Source organism: Apteryx mantelli, unplaced genomic scaffold, assembly GCF_036417845.1.
Source record: "Apteryx mantelli isolate bAptMan1 unplaced genomic scaffold, bAptMan1.hap1 HAP1_SCAFFOLD_129, whole genome shotgun sequence".
NCBI classification, from domain to species: domain Eukaryota; kingdom Metazoa; phylum Chordata; class Aves; order Apterygiformes; family Apterygidae; genus Apteryx; species Apteryx mantelli.
Window position 1 is genome coordinate 37,411 of NW_027118484.1, and position 17,432 is coordinate 54,842.

General features: G+C 37.1%; 2 protein-coding genes across 3 annotated transcripts in view; one reads left to right on the forward strand and one right to left on the reverse strand.

The window, feature by feature from the left end:
- The window catches only part of LOC106486550 (protein TANC1), a 37,529-nt gene extending 34,426 nt beyond the window's left edge, over positions 1–3,103 (forward strand). Inside the window, exon 21 of the mRNA XM_067316820.1 lies at positions 1–3,103. Coding sequence (XP_067172921.1) covers positions 1–1,384 — 1,384 coding nt within the window. The 3' untranslated portion in view covers positions 1,385–3,103.
- WDSUB1 (WD repeat, sterile alpha motif and U-box domain containing 1) overlaps positions 2,815–17,432 on the reverse strand; it is a 26,536-nt gene continuing 11,918 nt past the window's right edge. For both annotated transcript variants that reach the window (XM_067316818.1, XM_013945148.2), the window contains 5 exons: positions 15,548–15,588; positions 15,348–15,454; positions 14,298–14,477; positions 8,013–8,153; positions 2,815–3,272 (listed from right to left, as the gene is read on the reverse strand). In XM_067316818.1, the coding sequence (XP_067172919.1) occupies positions 3,100–3,272; positions 8,013–8,153; positions 14,298–14,477; positions 15,348–15,454; positions 15,548–15,588 (642 nt within the window). In that variant the 3' untranslated portion in view covers positions 2,815–3,099. The remainder of the gene's footprint in view (positions 3,273–8,012; positions 8,154–14,297; positions 14,478–15,347; positions 15,455–15,547; positions 15,589–17,432) is intronic.

The window sequence follows — 17,432 nt, forward strand, 5'->3', positions numbered from 1 at the left end:
AAAGCTACTCGCTGCTCTCGCTGACTTACGTGAAGCTGCGAAGCTGTGTCCTAACAACCAAGAGATAAAACGTCTGCTGGCTCGAGTAGAAGAAGAATGCAAACAGTTCCAGAGAGCACAGCAGCAGAAGCATCAGTCTCCGCAGCCAGCACAGCAAAGTAACAACTCTGAAAATGAGGAGGAGGGCATTATACAAGGTGTGAATGACAATTTTAATCTTCAAGAGAGGGCGGAAGAATTGCCACATCATGATGAATCCGTTTCCTCTCCGCAAAGGCTGCAACGTTCCTTGGCTGCCTCATCATACAGCAGGACCCTTCAGGAAGGTGTTCAGCAGAAAACTAGACCTGTGTCTCCTCAAAGCAGAACAGGCAATAAATACGTGAGAGAGCCAGGCTTGATCATGCAGCCAACAAAGCAGGCGCAGATTGTAAAAACTAATCAGCACCTGAGCTCCACTCAGCCTGGATCAAAAACGGGAAGCAGTCAATGTAATACAAAGACACAATCATCTTTTCAGCATCTTCCCCAAAGTCCTTTGCCAGTACGACACTCTGGAAATCTTACTGGCAATAAAATTCAGTATTTGGATGGGACAAGCACATCATCATCTGGAAGCATTTCCACTGGTGCTACTTCTGGTGTGTACAATGAGACATTTAAGTCCAGCCAGTGTTCCCACTCGCAGCATAATGAAAATCTCTCTTCTCACTCTTTCACAAATAAGTCTAAAGCTGCTGACAGGTTAACAGCCCCTACTCAAATGAATTTCAGTGAAGCAAGACAGCAAATTGCTGTAACCAGTGGTGTCTCTTCTAGTTCTCCATCCAACAGTACAATTCTTGCCAGTTCAACTAGCAACTTAAGTTCAAGTAGTTTTACAGATAGCATAAAGGGGCTAGGGCCAGATGTTCGAACAAAGGAGAATAAAGTAAATCAAGTTCAGGGTGCTACTGCTGAACACAGACCTCGCAACACCCCGTTTATGGGAATCATGGATAAGACTGCAAGGTTTCAGCAGCAAAATAACCAATCCAGTCGCACTTGGCATTCTCAGGCATCAGAAGGATTAACAAATGCTGGTTCTGGGGGCATTCAGCCCTCAAATTTTGAGCACTACTCGGTCAAACACTATCAGACTAAAACTTCCTCTGCTGGTGCTGCCCCAGGAGACAGCATCCAGAACGGTATGCAAGCTAAAGAACTCGAGGATCCTAAGTGCCAAACGCCTGCCCACTGTCAAGACAGCAGAGCACCGAAACCAGCTTCCCATTTACACCCGGACCCTGTATCAAAACAGCAGTCTCACATCAGTAAGGAAGGCCACCTGAGTCATGTGACATCTGCAAAACCAAAGCGATCATTCATTGAATCCAATGTATAAATATCGTTTTGAACAATACATGGCTGTAAAACTTAGCTCGTAACATCAGAGTATTACTTCTGTGTAACATGCTGGTTGGCTGGCCAGTTCTGCGTTCGAGTAAGCAGTCCCTGTCGGCCAGTATTTAATGGGATGCAACCACTTTAAGCTGTTCTTACCATCCCAGGACAGTCATAGTAACTGGAATAGCAAATCTGTGTAGAGAGTCAACTAGGATCATCAGTCCACCAAACTGGGACCTCAAGCGGGGAAATTCTTTCAATTTTACCTTTAATATATGATTCCTCTTATGTAGAGCTTTAATCTTGGCTTTTGGTTATATTACATCTCATCACTTACATAATAATTGTGCCTCTCTAATGCTTAAGTGCTTGATTCTCAAAACAGTGTTAAGAAAGATATCTGCTGCATAACATTCAGATCTGTATATGTATGGGTTTTTTAAATCAAAGATAGTATTTTATCACTTTTCTAATGGGATCTAATTTGGGTTGCATGATGTACATTTAGGAACCATAAATAATTTGTGTATGAGTAAACTATAAGCAGCCATGTTTTGACATGTAAATATAACTTTTTAGTAACTAGAAGAAATCAAGTAAAATAAACAGTGACATTTGCATGTGCATTGAAAGGCTTTGACCATATTGGTTATTGCACTGAATAACTCAATATTATGGCATGTTAACAGTAACCGCACTTTATATAGTTTATCTACTCACCTTTGGGTGCTACCTTAAAGGAAAATGTTTTTTGTTTTTTGTTTTTTTCATGGAAAAAGGTACAGGAATGAAATGCTACTAAAATTGTTTCTATAGGAAATCTAAGGAATTGATGGAGTGAGGATGAAAGTTTGAGGCAAAGTGTATGTGCAGTTGTTTTATAGGATGAAGTTGTGAAGCTTTTTTAGAGGAAAAAAGGTTTTATATTCGCAAGACTGTTCTGAAAATAAACAGATGCAGTGACATTCCTATGAGTGTAATGAGGTTGGGGTGATCAACTTGACATGTTCAGTCACTTTTCAGTTCTTGTTTGTATACAGTGTTGTGTATACATTGTAAACAGCCTTATAGCCATTCTTCCAAGTTTCTTGTTGGGTTTGCATTATTACGCTTTAGCTTATTTATTGTTTACTGTTTCTTTGATATTTTGTACAAGTCTTATTATTCTTGTCCTGTAGTTCTGTTTTTGCACAGCTACTGTATTTTTTCCATACAAAATAAAGATTATTAATATAGTTGTGGGATGAGGTGCACTCTGACAGTTACAGGAGAAATTCTCTCTGACCTTTTCCAACTGCATTTTTAGTAATATGGAAAAAAAGAGGACAAATTTTGTTTTTTAAATGGGAATAAGGATTACATGCTTTGATATTTCTTAACTTCTGAAAGATTATCTTTGCAAAATCAAGACTTAAAACTCAAATACAGTAAAAATTTTAAGAAAAATTTATTTTAAAAACTAATAGTGAATTTGAACACTTGATTGTTGAAACAGAAATATTGTGCAGTAAAGATACCAATATCTTTATAAAAAGTTTTTCAGTAGTTTTTTGGAGGTGCCAACAGTAATGTTCTTTTTAACATAAACAGTTAAATGACAGTCACAGGTTAGAACAGAAACTTAGGGGTTTTCTTCCAGTTGTTTCTAATACAGTTATTTCCTTTAGCTACATACAGCTTCATTTCAATTAATTGTAATAAACAGCTTCAAAGCTAAGTGGTTTCACTATGTTCCTGCTGAGTCTCTAGCCAGCGACTGATGGCCATCTTCAGAGTCCTGTTGGGCGTGAGCAGAAGAGAGGGGAGGGGGAGGTTTGTCATGGGACTAGATCGTCTTTTATTGTTGATCCAGTTTTCCATTGCATCCTTTTCATAGGAATAGCCATCTACAAAGAAAAACATTATCAAAAGCTTAGGTTACAGATGCTTGGGCACTGTTGCACTATACTTATTTTTCTCCTGTGGCCTAACAAGAGCCTGTCTTTTCCTCATGGCCTTTTCCACAGCAGGCTACAAAAACTGGTAGAAGATCATGCATCATCTAAGTATTTTTGTTTCAAAAAATTTTTCAAATTACATGCTTAAAGGTATTCCAGTAAAACTTTATACACCAGTATTTAGATCAAAACTTCTGAAACTACTGTAGTCCACAAACTAGCTAGTACAAGCTATTTTAGAAATCATTGTAAATTTATTAATCAGTTACAGCTGCAAAGTTTCACTGATGACTCTAACAAAGCTTATTGCTATATAAAAAAATTCTTATACAAGGTAACCTCAAGGTAACAACAATGTCTAAAGCATTAGGCCAAAGAGCCAGATATGGCTGTAGCTGTTTCGTGGTGTAGTTAATGAAGCATTTGGGGCTGCAACGCACAATTTCTTGCAGTAAGTATACTGGGGGGAGGTGGGGACGTGGCAGACACAAAGAGTTAAGTTAGGTATCTTTTGGGAAAGTTTTCTCTGTATGCTTATATTTTGCTAATGCAGTGATGTCAGGTGGAGTAACTTTTCCTCCCACAGCTGTTATCAACAGAATGGTGCCAGCAACAGCCGCTGCCTGAAGCAGCCTTTTCCCGAAGGAGGGTCTCTGCGGGGGTCATGGGTTTAAGCCACATTAGCATATGAATTTATAACTAAGTTACACTGCTGCAAAAGTGGCAAACGGGACCAAACTACATGAAGCCCAACATTCCTACATGGAGTCTTCCTGTGGCTGCAGCTGTGGTTAAGGAATTACATGCTGTTTAGGTCCCCAGGTCACAAATGGGAACCACACACGCGCTTGCACACATGCAAACGTACAAGCACCAGCTTCACCCTGCCCGAGGCAGCTCGGGGCAGCGGTGGCCACGCGGGCTGCCGAGCACCGTCGTGGGCTGCGGGGACGCGAGCAGCCTGCTCCGGCGCTCCTGGAGAGACTCTGCTGCTGGTCTCAGACTAAAAGCTGGTGCAGGTATGTCCCCCTTTCAGCAGACTGCTTTTTGTACAAGGCTGCGTGTTGCTTTTAATTGCTTTTTATTGAAATACCAGACAGCACTCATGTAATAAATAAAATGAAGGAAATCCTGCCCTAACTGGAGTTAAAATGGAACCCATAGTTTTCATCCTATGATTTTATGGCCACTGTACATCGCAAAACCTGTTATTTAGTCAGTATCAAGTACATACATAAGTAATAAGTAGCTGTATTTCAGAACTTTTCTGAATAATGAGGTGTTTTTATATTAAATGAAGTATTTTTAAATTAAATACTGTTGATGTAACATCTTTAAGCCATCAAAAATTTGCTCATTAGCAAACCAGTACTAGTGTTTATGTTTTTCATACAGCCTAACAAACTGAGTATAAAAGAGACTAACTCTGAAATAAATCTTGACTTAAACCAGATTAAATGTAGTTTTATTCTACTATTTCTCTAGTTTTTTCGTTTTTTTTTTTTTTTTTTTTTTTTTTTAAATACAGGCAGTCAGCTTTAAATATTAGATAGCAAATCAGTTTAAAAGAAAGTGATTCTGGAGCAGAATGGGCATCAAGTATCTCCCCTTCAGCAGTTGATAAGTGAAGAAAAAAGGGATTCTGAACAGATCTAGTCCATCACTAATTGCACTTCAATACATGCTTTAAAACTGTTTTGCAAAGTTCATCACAAGGCTGTCAAAGGAATCATCAGCGCTGCCAGCCAAAGTCCCCTGTGCTCATAGCCTTGCAGCTATAAATAAGAAGCACTGAAACGGTGCTGTGACTAGCCAGTAAATTGCGACTGACAATCTGCATTTATAACAAGGGGGAGCACTTGGGTGAGAAGGGGTGTATTTATTAAAGAAAAAGTCATGTAGACATTGTTTCCTGTAAATGCAGCTGCTTAGCCCTGTTCAGGTCAAACACATGTTCTACAGACGTAAACACAAAATAGTTTAAAGGCCAGCTACTACAACCTGCTAAGCCTCAACAAGCATTTGCAAGAAATACTCCCACACCCACCCTTTAAACCTGGCATTAAGACTTTCAGAAATGTATCGAAATGTTTGTATTATTTGCTAGCTATGGACAATGCGAGCCCAAAGAAGAGGAAGGATAAAAGGCACTGAACCTTTATGGTATCACATGTGCAATTGATTTGGTAATATAATCAGTTACAAATGAGCTACTGACCAAAGGCCACACAGAAAAGAAAAAAATAAAATAATCAAAACTATACTTTACCAGAGTGCACAAATAGTCCCTTGCTATTAAAAGTACTGAACTTATTTGGTTAATAATGCTATTAAATTAACACAATTTAAACAACCCTCCCCCCCCCCCCAAACTTAGCTGGAACTAAAGTTTAATTTCTCTTGAATAATTTTTTTTAGTACAAATAATTTTCACTTGAGGTCCCCTTTATAGGGGGAAAAAAAAAAAAAAGAATGCACAATGAAACTTCAATAGACACAGCACAATCTAATTTCATGTTTGTGACCTGCATGGAAACAAAATTAATTCTGCAACTGTTCAAAAAAAAATTAATTTTCAGTTTAACTGATATAGCATGTGAACTAAAAGAGTGTTAACACTTAATGTCTAAACTCACCCACAAAAGACTGTTACTATGTAGTTCCCAGCAGTGACCATTAAGCTTAACCACTTACTTAGCTGGCTGGCAAACCCTTACAGCCCTGCGCTGGATGCCTTGACTCCATATACGACTTACTTACTTATAGAGCACTAAGAATGGGGGGGGGGTGTCACAGCCTGACCCAGCTAATTGAAGATGCACAGAAGCAGGCAGGACTTGAGTCTCCCTCTCAGCACCTAAACGTGCTCTTACTTAAAGAACATAAATGGAGGAATAAGTAGCACCCTTGTTTTTCACTTAGTTTTAGCACAAAATCATGCAGGATCTCCTCTGACTGAGGGATTATGAACCTACATCCTTCTCCACCACCCCTATCCTAATGCAGGACTACAGTGTGTCTTTCCATCCTTTTTATTGACTGTGATCCACTTACTTACCATGGGAGGAAAAAAAAAAAGACTCAAATATTCATTTCAATAAAGACCAATGCTTTCTTATCTTATTTAGGATGCTCACTTGGGGAAACCAGTATGCATTTTTGGATTTTTTTTTTTTTTTTTTTAATTCCTGATGGAGCAGAACATTTTGGGAAAAAAAAGATAAAATACAAAAGTTTTACTAAATTCTCAGTTTACTAAACTAAACAAAATATCCATCTCAGTTCAGTTACTTTTCAAGCCCAGAAATGTCTAAATTCCTCCAATTCAGACCTGCAAAAGTGCCCATGTTGCTAAAAAAAAAAGTCAGCTGTGTTCATACTAGAGGAGCTTCAGTTCTACAGTGCTGGGTAGTGAGGTATCTAATGAATACTGGTTTTCAACTAGTATGAAGTTTCCAACCACAAGACTATGCATTCCTTTACTTATTTTGCGACAAACCATCTTTTCTCTTGCTACAATATCTCTAGCACTTCCATTATTATTCATCTTTAACCTTTTCTAAAAGTGGAGCAACATGAGGAATCCCCAGCGCATGCCTAACCTGCATTCTGAAAGGCACAGGAATCCCATGGAAAAAAGTTGTACCTTGTCCTGTTTCAAGACAGCACTGTGAAACACTAATACTGAACGCAACACAGTCAAGAGTTATTAGCTAGTAAATACTATAAACACGTACACTGAACCTGGTATTCTAAAAAGTCGTTTCCCTTTAGAATGTCTGTCTAGCTATCTGATGATTAGTAATATACACATGAATAGTGACTGGCAGTATTTTTCAGCTTTTTATTAAAACAACCTTGTTCTAAAACTATATCATTTTTCAAAAGGATAGGAAAAAGGAGAAGTATGATTGTTTCCTCCTACCGCTATCGGTTAGAGGCTCAAGCCCGTTCAAGTGCAGGGCTTATCACTCTAGAAGTTAGTACCTGCAAACATTTTTGTATTTTGAATGTTTTAACTCTCCAAAGTCTGGCCTGAAATCTTGAAACTTTATGAAAGTTATTCATTCTCTGTTGAGCATCAAAAAAAAAAAAAAAAAAAAAAAAAAAAAACACCAAAAAACCCCCACACTGGTCTTTTGATGGTCATGTGCCCCACAGATTAGAACTATACAACATTAGTTCTTCAATAAAATGTTTTAACTACATAACATCCTTGCATCTTTCAGTCCAGTCTTGTTGAACTTAAATTAATATCTCATTCAGTACAAACTTGTAAGTGCCATATACATGCTGTAAGTTAGTAATGGGCCTGTTTTTTTTTTTTCCTATGTGCACATACATATCCTGTGTACATTTGTCAAGACAATTCTGTAATTAGGCTTGTAATTATCTATGATGTGCCAAGGCACAAAAAGACGGACATTAAAAAAAAAAAAAGCTTTATCAGCAGAGAAGACATTAAGAGACTTACTTACATGATACAGTATTTCTCATTATCAGAGATAATGATTTGGCAAGTTAAACACTGACAACAAGAGAAACAAACCACATTTTTATTTTGGTGCAACATCTGTTTAGAACTATTTATCTTCTTAGAACTCATACGATAAAAGTCCATTATTAGTTTCCCATATCCATCTTTACCCTTAAACCATTTGTGTTATTAAAAGTTGTTCAAAGACATACCTGCTGCAATAACAGGATCCTTCATAAGCTCCCTTGTTATAGGGCACAAGAATTCATCAGGGATAGCAACAGAAACAGATTCCATTTTCATCCTTAGTTCTTCAATTTTACGGAGGACTTTACTGCGCAGACCTAGAGACTCTGAAAAGTTATTGGTGCATTAAGTGAAAAACACTGAAATGCCAAGCAAAGAGGTTGTTCTTGCATTAACCGGCACTTCCTGACTGTGCTGCAGGCAATGCAAAGCCATCTCTCCATCCCCATCTAATACAGAAAAGCCCACTGACACCCATATGGCCACCACCACAAACACCTTAACTGCAGCATGCTCCTGCTGGCTTACAGTAACTTTGTGGAGTAGTGAAAAATAGTAGTAGAGAGTAGTATGCTATGCAAGTGCAACACCGCTGCGAAGCTAAGGCTGCCTACCAGAACAGTATTTTAGTTGATGCATAACAGAATCACATGCACTGCTGTATGTGCAAAACTAACTTTATATGAAAGCAGGATAGAGTGTAAGATCTGGCATGTTTTCTGCTTTGAACGAGACTATATATAAAGAGCAACTGGAAGGTATAATAGTGCACAAGTGCCACCATAACCTCCAGACAGAAAATGCCACCTGCTACCAAAGCATCCAAGCGAGGACCGATCACCTCTGGACCGGGTCTTGCCTGCAGTTCGGCTTAAGCACTTATCAACTACCCCATTACGGCCTAAGAAGGTCACAAAGGGCTGAATTTGTCACAAATCGGAGCAGCAGGGAGGCATTTCAGATGCCGCTTCATCTCCCCAAAAGGCCATTCCGTTAAGGCTGAGCACACCTAACACAAGGACTGTGCTGTTGTGCAGCACAACATACAACAGGATGAGATGCGTGTGGTAACCTTCTTCACTTCCAGCCCTCTGCGTAGCTGCTCAGTGGTCCAGCAGGCTCCCCCAGGCCTCCCCCACTCTCCAGCCCCTGCCCTCCTCCCGTCCTCCTGGTCAAGCCAACTTCTGCCACACGGCAAGCGCCGCAGCCCATCAGTGCTTAGCTCGGCCCTTCCACCACTTGGCCATATCAGAGCGAGTGTTTGGCCTCCAAAACAAACAAAAACACAACAAACAACCACCTTGCCAGAGGAAGCCTGAAAAATGCTTGTATCAGCAAATCTTAGAATGACTTTTTAATATTCATCTTTAAAAAAAAATCTTTTAAAATATCACCATAACCTTAAAAAAAAAAAAAGGTATCATCAACAGTGTTTTAAATTTGATACAAGTCATATAATGGCAATAGCCAAAACAGAAGGAGCCATCATACTGCAAAGCATGAATTATGAGCCACAAATGCAGTCATTCCTCTAACTGCCTGAAAGGTTACAAAACAACACTGTCGGTACAGTGACCTTGAAATATGCTTGCACAGATTAAAAAAAAAAAATTACACAGTAAGAAACTGAATACAACCAAAACTACAGGGATGGACTTCCTTTTTCCTGAGTTCACAACAGACTGCTGTACTCTTCCAGTCATGCCAAATGAAAGGCCCTACTATTCCTGCAAAGATTTAATTTACAGGATTTCCCTTAGCCTTCACATTAGGTTTTGCCATATAAGGTAATTTACAGCGCTCCAGTACAATACACTACCCCTGCTGTATAGCACTGCTGTCTTACAGCTTACAAAGGAACCACTGGGGGAAAAAAAAAATCCTTGGGTTTTCAAGAAGATTACTCTGCAGCTTGTCTAATGTCAACCTAATGTAAAAATATAAATAAAAACACAATTAAGGTTGCCCTGTGCTGCCTTAAACTCTTTCAGACTGCTTCGTTCAGAGGCACTCGAGTCTGTAAATGAGCAGAGTGAAGAAACATCAACCATAACTTGGCCATCTTCAAGCAACACACCAAAACAACTATAAGGTGTGTTTGCACACTCTGCCTGCAAATTACACTTCATTGTTGTATGCTCCTTTTTCATGAAGATAAGATCTTAAACTTGTTGCACTTCATTGCTCGGGTAATGCTTGTGTAAACATCCTACATCATTAAAATGGAAGTAACTTATTTCACAATAAAACAATGCACTGACATTCCTCTCCTCAGAAAAGCACGCCACGTTTACAACAAGGTGCACTCACATTCACACAATACCAATCAAATTATAATATTCCATTTACCCATCATTAACTCCCAACTGTTCATTCAAAAAAAACCCAAACAAAACTAGCGAACAGACAAACAAACAAAAAAACCACCCCAACTCACTGCAGACAATCCCCTCCGCCAGACTCTGATACACCTTAAAAAACCTGTTAAGGCATACTGAAACTCTGATGATACACACGGACCTCTACCTCCGGTTCAAGACCTCAGTCAGAGCTCCTTTAGCACCACCCGCGAAGGCGTCCCCCTTCACCACTGGGCAACACAGCTACTGCTAAACTGAACGCAGAAAATGTTCACTTAATTCTGCTTTGTCAGCTCGAGAGTCAAGTAAGTCTTGAGGAGCTGCTCAGCTCTATGTGCTTAAATTTGGATTCATGGTGAGGCTTTAGACCCATATATCTATTCAGATTAAAGTATGAGAAGTCTAAAACCAGAAACTAAAACTTTTATAAATTCTCATCAAGCTTTGTGAGATGTATTTTATGATGAATACCTTTGCCAAGAAGATAGTTTATGATACAGTTTGGTGCTCGATTTCAAACCCTAAAGGTGGTGTTGGAGAAAGCTGTTTTTATTCTCACACATTGTGGAGAATCAGCTTATACTCCTTTTCATTCACTAGAAACAAAACCAAATACAATAGTGGCATGAAAATCTGCAAAATAGCATACGACATCAGTACTGTGACTACACTATTTAAAGTACTATGTTTAATGGCCTACATTCATACAGTCTCAATAACAAATAAGAGGATCCAAGCAGAAAGCAGTAAAAGCACCACCATAAACTCATTCCATGTAAACAAAAATAATACATATTTGATAAAAAAAAAAAAAGCAGCAATAACCAAGAAGAAAATCATGTTGACAAAATATATACAACTTCTGACCAAAAGAGGAGGACATTTCAGGAAAATTTGTTTTCAAAAAATGTATGATCAAAATGTATGTTAGCCTAGTCATCATTGCCTTTTATACTGAAGTACAGCTCCAGCCTGACACACAATTAGTGCCCACAACTGATATTTTTAAATTTGATGTTGCATGACTATGTTATTGCAAATGTTCTCAAATTAGACGTGGTAATGTACTACTGCAAGTGAAGATAGCAGAACCTGTTCTTAGCACAAAACAAAATCCCTAAAAAATTCCATGGGGTATGGAGTAGGGGAAGAGGAAAGTGACTCCTGGCCCATTATTGTCAGCAGTAAAAATCTTTAGGTTTGGTAAAGATTCAATTTATTCATTTCAGTACTGTCAAATATAATCAATTTCTTTTGCATAAAAACGATCTGTGGAGAGTGAGTGCAGCTATTTTGTCTGAGTTAATGAAAGTCGCATTCATTTGTTTGTTTGTGTTAAGGAGTTTTGTGGAGACTGCAAGCTCTTTTTCTAGAACGTACACACTGTGGTATAAAGTCTTTTTAGTGATCACACAATGCATCACAAATACTGATTAATATACATTCCTCCATGAAGGACCACAAGTTTGTCTAAACATCTCAAAACTCATTTCAGTACTGTTACCTATTTACAAAGAACATATAATAGCTGTGAATCTGGAAAAGAGACATAATTACAAGAGGAAAAAAGGAACGCAACAATGAGAAAAGTTATTCTGTAAATCTATAAACTGCCACACTACAATTTTAACCTGTCAAGACCAGAAATGAAGCCCAGGTATCAGCAATCCTCAACTTGCAACAGCGTAAAACATGCCTCCTTTTAAAAAAGCAATTTATGTCAAAAAGCTGTGGGTGCAATGGGTCACAATTTATTTTCCAATATAGCACTGGTAAATACTAGTTCCCACTCTAGACCATTTTCCATCTTCACTACTAGAATGAGGGGGTAACTACAACAGCCTTCCAACCAACCGCTGCACTCACTCTGCAGACTGTCATGCAAAACTACTATAATCTGCCAACATGCCTAAAACACACCAGTGCTTCCAGCTTTAGTGTGCGATTAATCAGATGCCTCAAACAACGTGTGCTAATGGATCAAACTGTCACACTGATATGCCGTCATTTTAATCAGCCAAGAGAACAGATGCCACAGAGGAAGAAAAATGGATGGAAAAAAAAATTAACTAACACTTCTTTAGTAAGGATGACGTGGCAGACAACATAACAACTGAAATAAATAGAATAAAAAATCATGCTTATTTTTTAGGGAGAGTTTGTACGGCAATACTGCAGTAGATCAGTTTGAGATCAAGAAAAGTTAAGGCTATAACCAAGGGAAAGAAAGGTAAAATGTCTTTCAAAAGAACCAAATAATTCTGTAATTATAATGGGATTCTTAGGGCACCTTCCACAGTCTTCATTACACAGACAATTTTTCCTAATTTACTCTCATGCAGACAGACTAAAGATTATACCACCCAGTTTGCACCTCAAAAACTATTTCCTGATTAAATCTCTACTCAGAGATCAAGGAATTACCCATGACATATCATCTTTTGAAAACTAGATTTAAAAGAACACTTAAAACAGGATTCTGTTGAAATGAGCAAATCATGTACAATTTTCTGTTCAATCTATACTGAGCAATTCCTCCAAAGCTCACTCCTACTTCAGTATACAGGTAGGGTATGGTGTATCGTAAGTGCTTCAAATTCTGCTCCAGAAGGTTGTTTCCAAACTCATTCTCAGATCCACGGTTTCTTGATAAAGATGTGAAACAGGAAGGGGCTTTTTAAAACCATATGCATGTACTTGAAGCGAAACCTCAGAACCAAAAGAGGAAGACAAAAAAAAAAGCGCCACATCTTCTACAGCACATTGTGGAGGAAGACGACAATGTCAGCCTGGTCAAAGATTTTATAACTCTTTAGGCAAATTCATCCTTGTTTAAGTAATGTTATACAGCCACCCTGCAGTAAGTGATTAAAGGCTGAACTGTCTTTAAGACAATCTGTTTTCTTTACATACCTAACATAAATTAGGACAGAGCCACAGGAAAAGAAGCCTTCTTAATGCGCTACAGAAGAGGGGAAGTATTTGGAACGCCTGCCTTTACAAGCTGTAGTACTACAGTACAAAATGCTTTTCAACCAGAATGTTTATAATGGTCACCGTCTTGGGGATGGTCACTATCTTGTCCAAAATCTTACGGAATTCAATATGCTGTTATTATAAGACAATTAGCTTGGAAACAGAGGCTAGTTCCATTTGCATGGTAACGAAGCATTCTTTCAAAAGGCTGTCAAAAACAATCAAAGCAGCTAATGAAAATGTTATGTAAACAACCTGCTGATTGCTTTCTCTTAGATTAAATGCCTTTGGGGATATGAGGAAACCTTTTTTATTAAATGTAAATTAGAGTTGAAGTAAAGACTAACAGGACAAGAAATAAGAAGCTAAAAGAAAGTAATACAAGAAAAAGCACCTATACTATCAGTCATCAAGTAAAATGGTCTAAAAAACCCTCTCTTTACAAAAACTGTAAAAAAACAAAACAAAACAAAAACCAAACCAAAAAAACCCCCCAAAACACTCAGTTCTTTTGCAAGATCATATGAAACTGGTAAATGTATTTTTAGATCAAAGAAAACAGGCTATCAAGGAGAGAAAGAACATGATCATTCAAGCATCGGGACATGATAGATTCCTAAAATGTAGTTAAACTGAAAGCTGAATAGCATTGAAAACATACAAGTTTAGGCAGATAGTATTTTCCTATTTTGTTAACTCAGTTGTCTGAGCCATGGCAGATAGGGAATAATTCCTTTGAAGTATCTAGTCAAATAAATCACACCACTGCTAAATTCAAGGTAGTTGAGCACATAATATTATAAACATACCACTTCTACAGACTGACAGGAAAAACTATATAGTAACCTAAGGTATGAGATCTAAAAAGAAAAATAGAAAGAAAAAAACCCCAAGCCATATGAGACCACTTAGCAAGGATTATTGGTAGAAATCTATTTCATGTCTCTAGGTATAAGAAAAACTCCAAAAAGCGTATTTTGGATAATATGACATCATCAGTTTTTTGATCAGGCACGATAATTAAAAATCATTTAGGGAGAAAAATATCCATATATGGATCTCCTAACTTGCTTTCATCCCAAGATTTCATAGGTACTCTAAAAGTTAAAATTGTTTGGATTTCTATATTCTTACCAATTTTTAGTTCATTTGTCAGACTTTCTTTCGTAAGATTCAGGAGTTCTTTTCCATCAATGTTATTCATTTTGAAAATCCCAACAAGGTCTGTTAAGCCCTGCGCATGAAGCCAGGCCAAAACGTCTTCCTCTGACCAATTCTCAACAGCTATCTTAGACTCATTTTCTATGATATTTCCTTTGAAAAAAAGATGATAAAAGACAGTAAAAAAAACCCAAGCAACAATGAAACAAAAACATTTCTAAGAACAATGTCAGTAACAAGCCCTGTTTTCCAAGTTCTCTCACCACTAAACACTCCCCAAGGTCTAATAAGAGAGGTCCTTATCAGACCCTCATCCAGTGTGGACAATAATTTCGGTTTGTCCTTTACCTATCTAATTTCAAAGTTCAGAAGAATTTAATCTCCTAGATGTCTAGGTGATGTCTCCTAGGTGACCCTGCTATTGTATCTGAATTAAACTAAAAGACTGAAAAGCGTCAGCAAACACTGAAACCGAGTCTCATATCTCTTTAGAAAAGCAGGCTGAACTCCAGACTTACTCTTGCACTTTGAACAAAGATCTATGTACCTTTGTTCCATATACTTTATGTGCTGATGTGGAGTGTAACATTAATTACCCTATTTCACCTAAACAGCAAACGGCATTTCTTGTTGACAATTATGCTTGCAACTAGCGTATTTTTTGTTTAATCCATTGCCAATGGTACTTGTGCATAAAGTCTTCAGTGTTCTGGGAATAACACTCATCTCTTAAATGCTGTCCAGGAGTAAGAAAAGGAGAATATCAGAAAGGAAGATATAGCATATCACTAAAATTAAAATATTTCTAATATATCTTTTCTTTAAAAAAATAAAAAGAAAATACCTATCTAGGACATCATAAACAAGATCAATTCAGAGATAAGACAAATATTGTGCCACATAATCATGAGTTTACAGATTAAATGCATGTAAGAAAAAATTTTTTTTCGCATCTTCAGAAGATACTTAATAATACTGTGCCTAAAGTATAAAGAAGAGGTTACAAGTACTTTATATACTAACCTGAACAGGCTTGTTTATGGTCAAATTGCCATATATTCACAGTTTTATCCATTGAACCTGTGGCAAGTAAGAGAATATAGGGTGCAAAAGCACAAGTTGTAACATATCTAGAAATAAAAACAAATGTGTGAAATTTAACATGAAAAGCATTTAGTTTATTTTATTAATAGCAGAACAGAAGAATCGTACTAAATTCATACCTGGTGTGTTGAGACAAAGTATGAAGGATATTGCCAGTATTCTGTGAAAGAAGTACTTGTATTTTTAAATCCAAAAAAATTCACACACACACACACAAAATATATATACACACAATATATACACTCTCTATATACTATATATGTATATAGTGTATATATACACTATATATATTCTCTCTATATACTAATTAATATTGCGTATATATACACGAAATTATATATAGATATTTATAAATATATATTAAAAGTTCATTCATTTGTACACTTCCTTACAAAGATAAGGAATTGTACTTCTTTTTGGAAGATGACAGAAGTCACCTTCAGAGAAGTTACACTACCAAAGGTGGTTAGCAACAATCAAAAACACAACTCAAACTTCCTGCTTGAAGTTCTCTATTAAATTCACTCGAACTTGGCTATCCTTCAAGAATAAGCCAGCATGGAACTTTCACCATAATAATTTTAGAAATATCAACTGAATTTATTATATTTTTCCAAAGTTCTGTGTTGGCTGATTGCTTATGCAGATAGACACATTTCTTCTACAAATCTAGGATTAAAAATGACATAGAGGGAGCAGTAATTGAAATTCAGTTAGACTTCAGGCTACAGTCCTTAAGGAACAGGGCAAGAGTAGATCAAAGATTACACCCTGTGGTTCACCTATTCGGCCACTAGATGCTACTAGGTACAAAAACAAACTCCATCATTTCTGCACAGTTTTAACCTATGATCTGCGAGATTTCTTTCTTATGAAAGATATTATTTCTTTGACAGGTCCAGACAGAATTAAAAAATGAAGAGCAAAGTTATTCCAAAGTTTTATTGCTACACTAACTGATCAGTCAGCACTCCAGTTTTTCTGAACTGTCCATCACGAAAGTGTCCTACTTCAGGCTGAAACTTCTCTCCCTCCCACACAAGTTTATGGTCCCCACCCGTCCTCACTTGTAGCAGCACAAGACCATACAAGGAATGTTATTCCTGTACGGTTTAGAAAAAAAACTGAAGCTAAAAGAATGATCAAATATTAGTATTTAAGAATCGTTCAGTCTTTGGGGGTTCCATAAATCTAGAGGACTAACTACATACCAGCCTAAGCATCAAACTACTAATAAAATTGGACCAAAATCGGGAAGGTATAAATTTAATTATTTTGGTGGAAAATTGCAATACTAATTAAAAAAATAAATCAATGCAATAGTATGTGTAGATCAAGCTGGCAAAGCTTAAAGATTTGATCACCCTTAATTTTCAGCAAAATTAATATTTTTACAAATAATATTTACAAAGTACTAAGGTAAATACTATGTACAGGTGAACCACAAAGGATATAGTAACAGTATTACACAAAATGCCTGAACAGTAAGTTTTAAAGAACGGACATTACACTTAATACAAAATTTTTCTACTGGATGAACTGAATTCTTCATTATGCTTCTATTTTACGTACTGTATGTATAATTTACCAAATAATTTTTATAATCACCATTCCTGACTTTCTTGCATCAAAAGCTGCAGTTTTTCTTGCTTTGAATGTTATGATGAAATTTAAGATTAACAAAAATCCTACTTCAATAAGAAGATAATGTATAAATACAGGATTCATTGAATAATACTATTACAGGAAGACTGTAGAGAAATCAAATAACAAACCCTCAAAGAAAAGAAAATATAGAAAGAGAGAGACTGATCAATTCTCAAGAGACATTTTCCCCAAATGCCCATGTCTCAACTGCCCCCCCAACATGCACAGTAAATATTTTGGGTTTATATAGTACCTAGAACCTATTCTTTAATATTTCTTTATCTTGATGAAACACTGCAGAAGCAGTGGTGATATTCAAAGACAACAATGCAGTGAATATTCTTGCATTATAATATA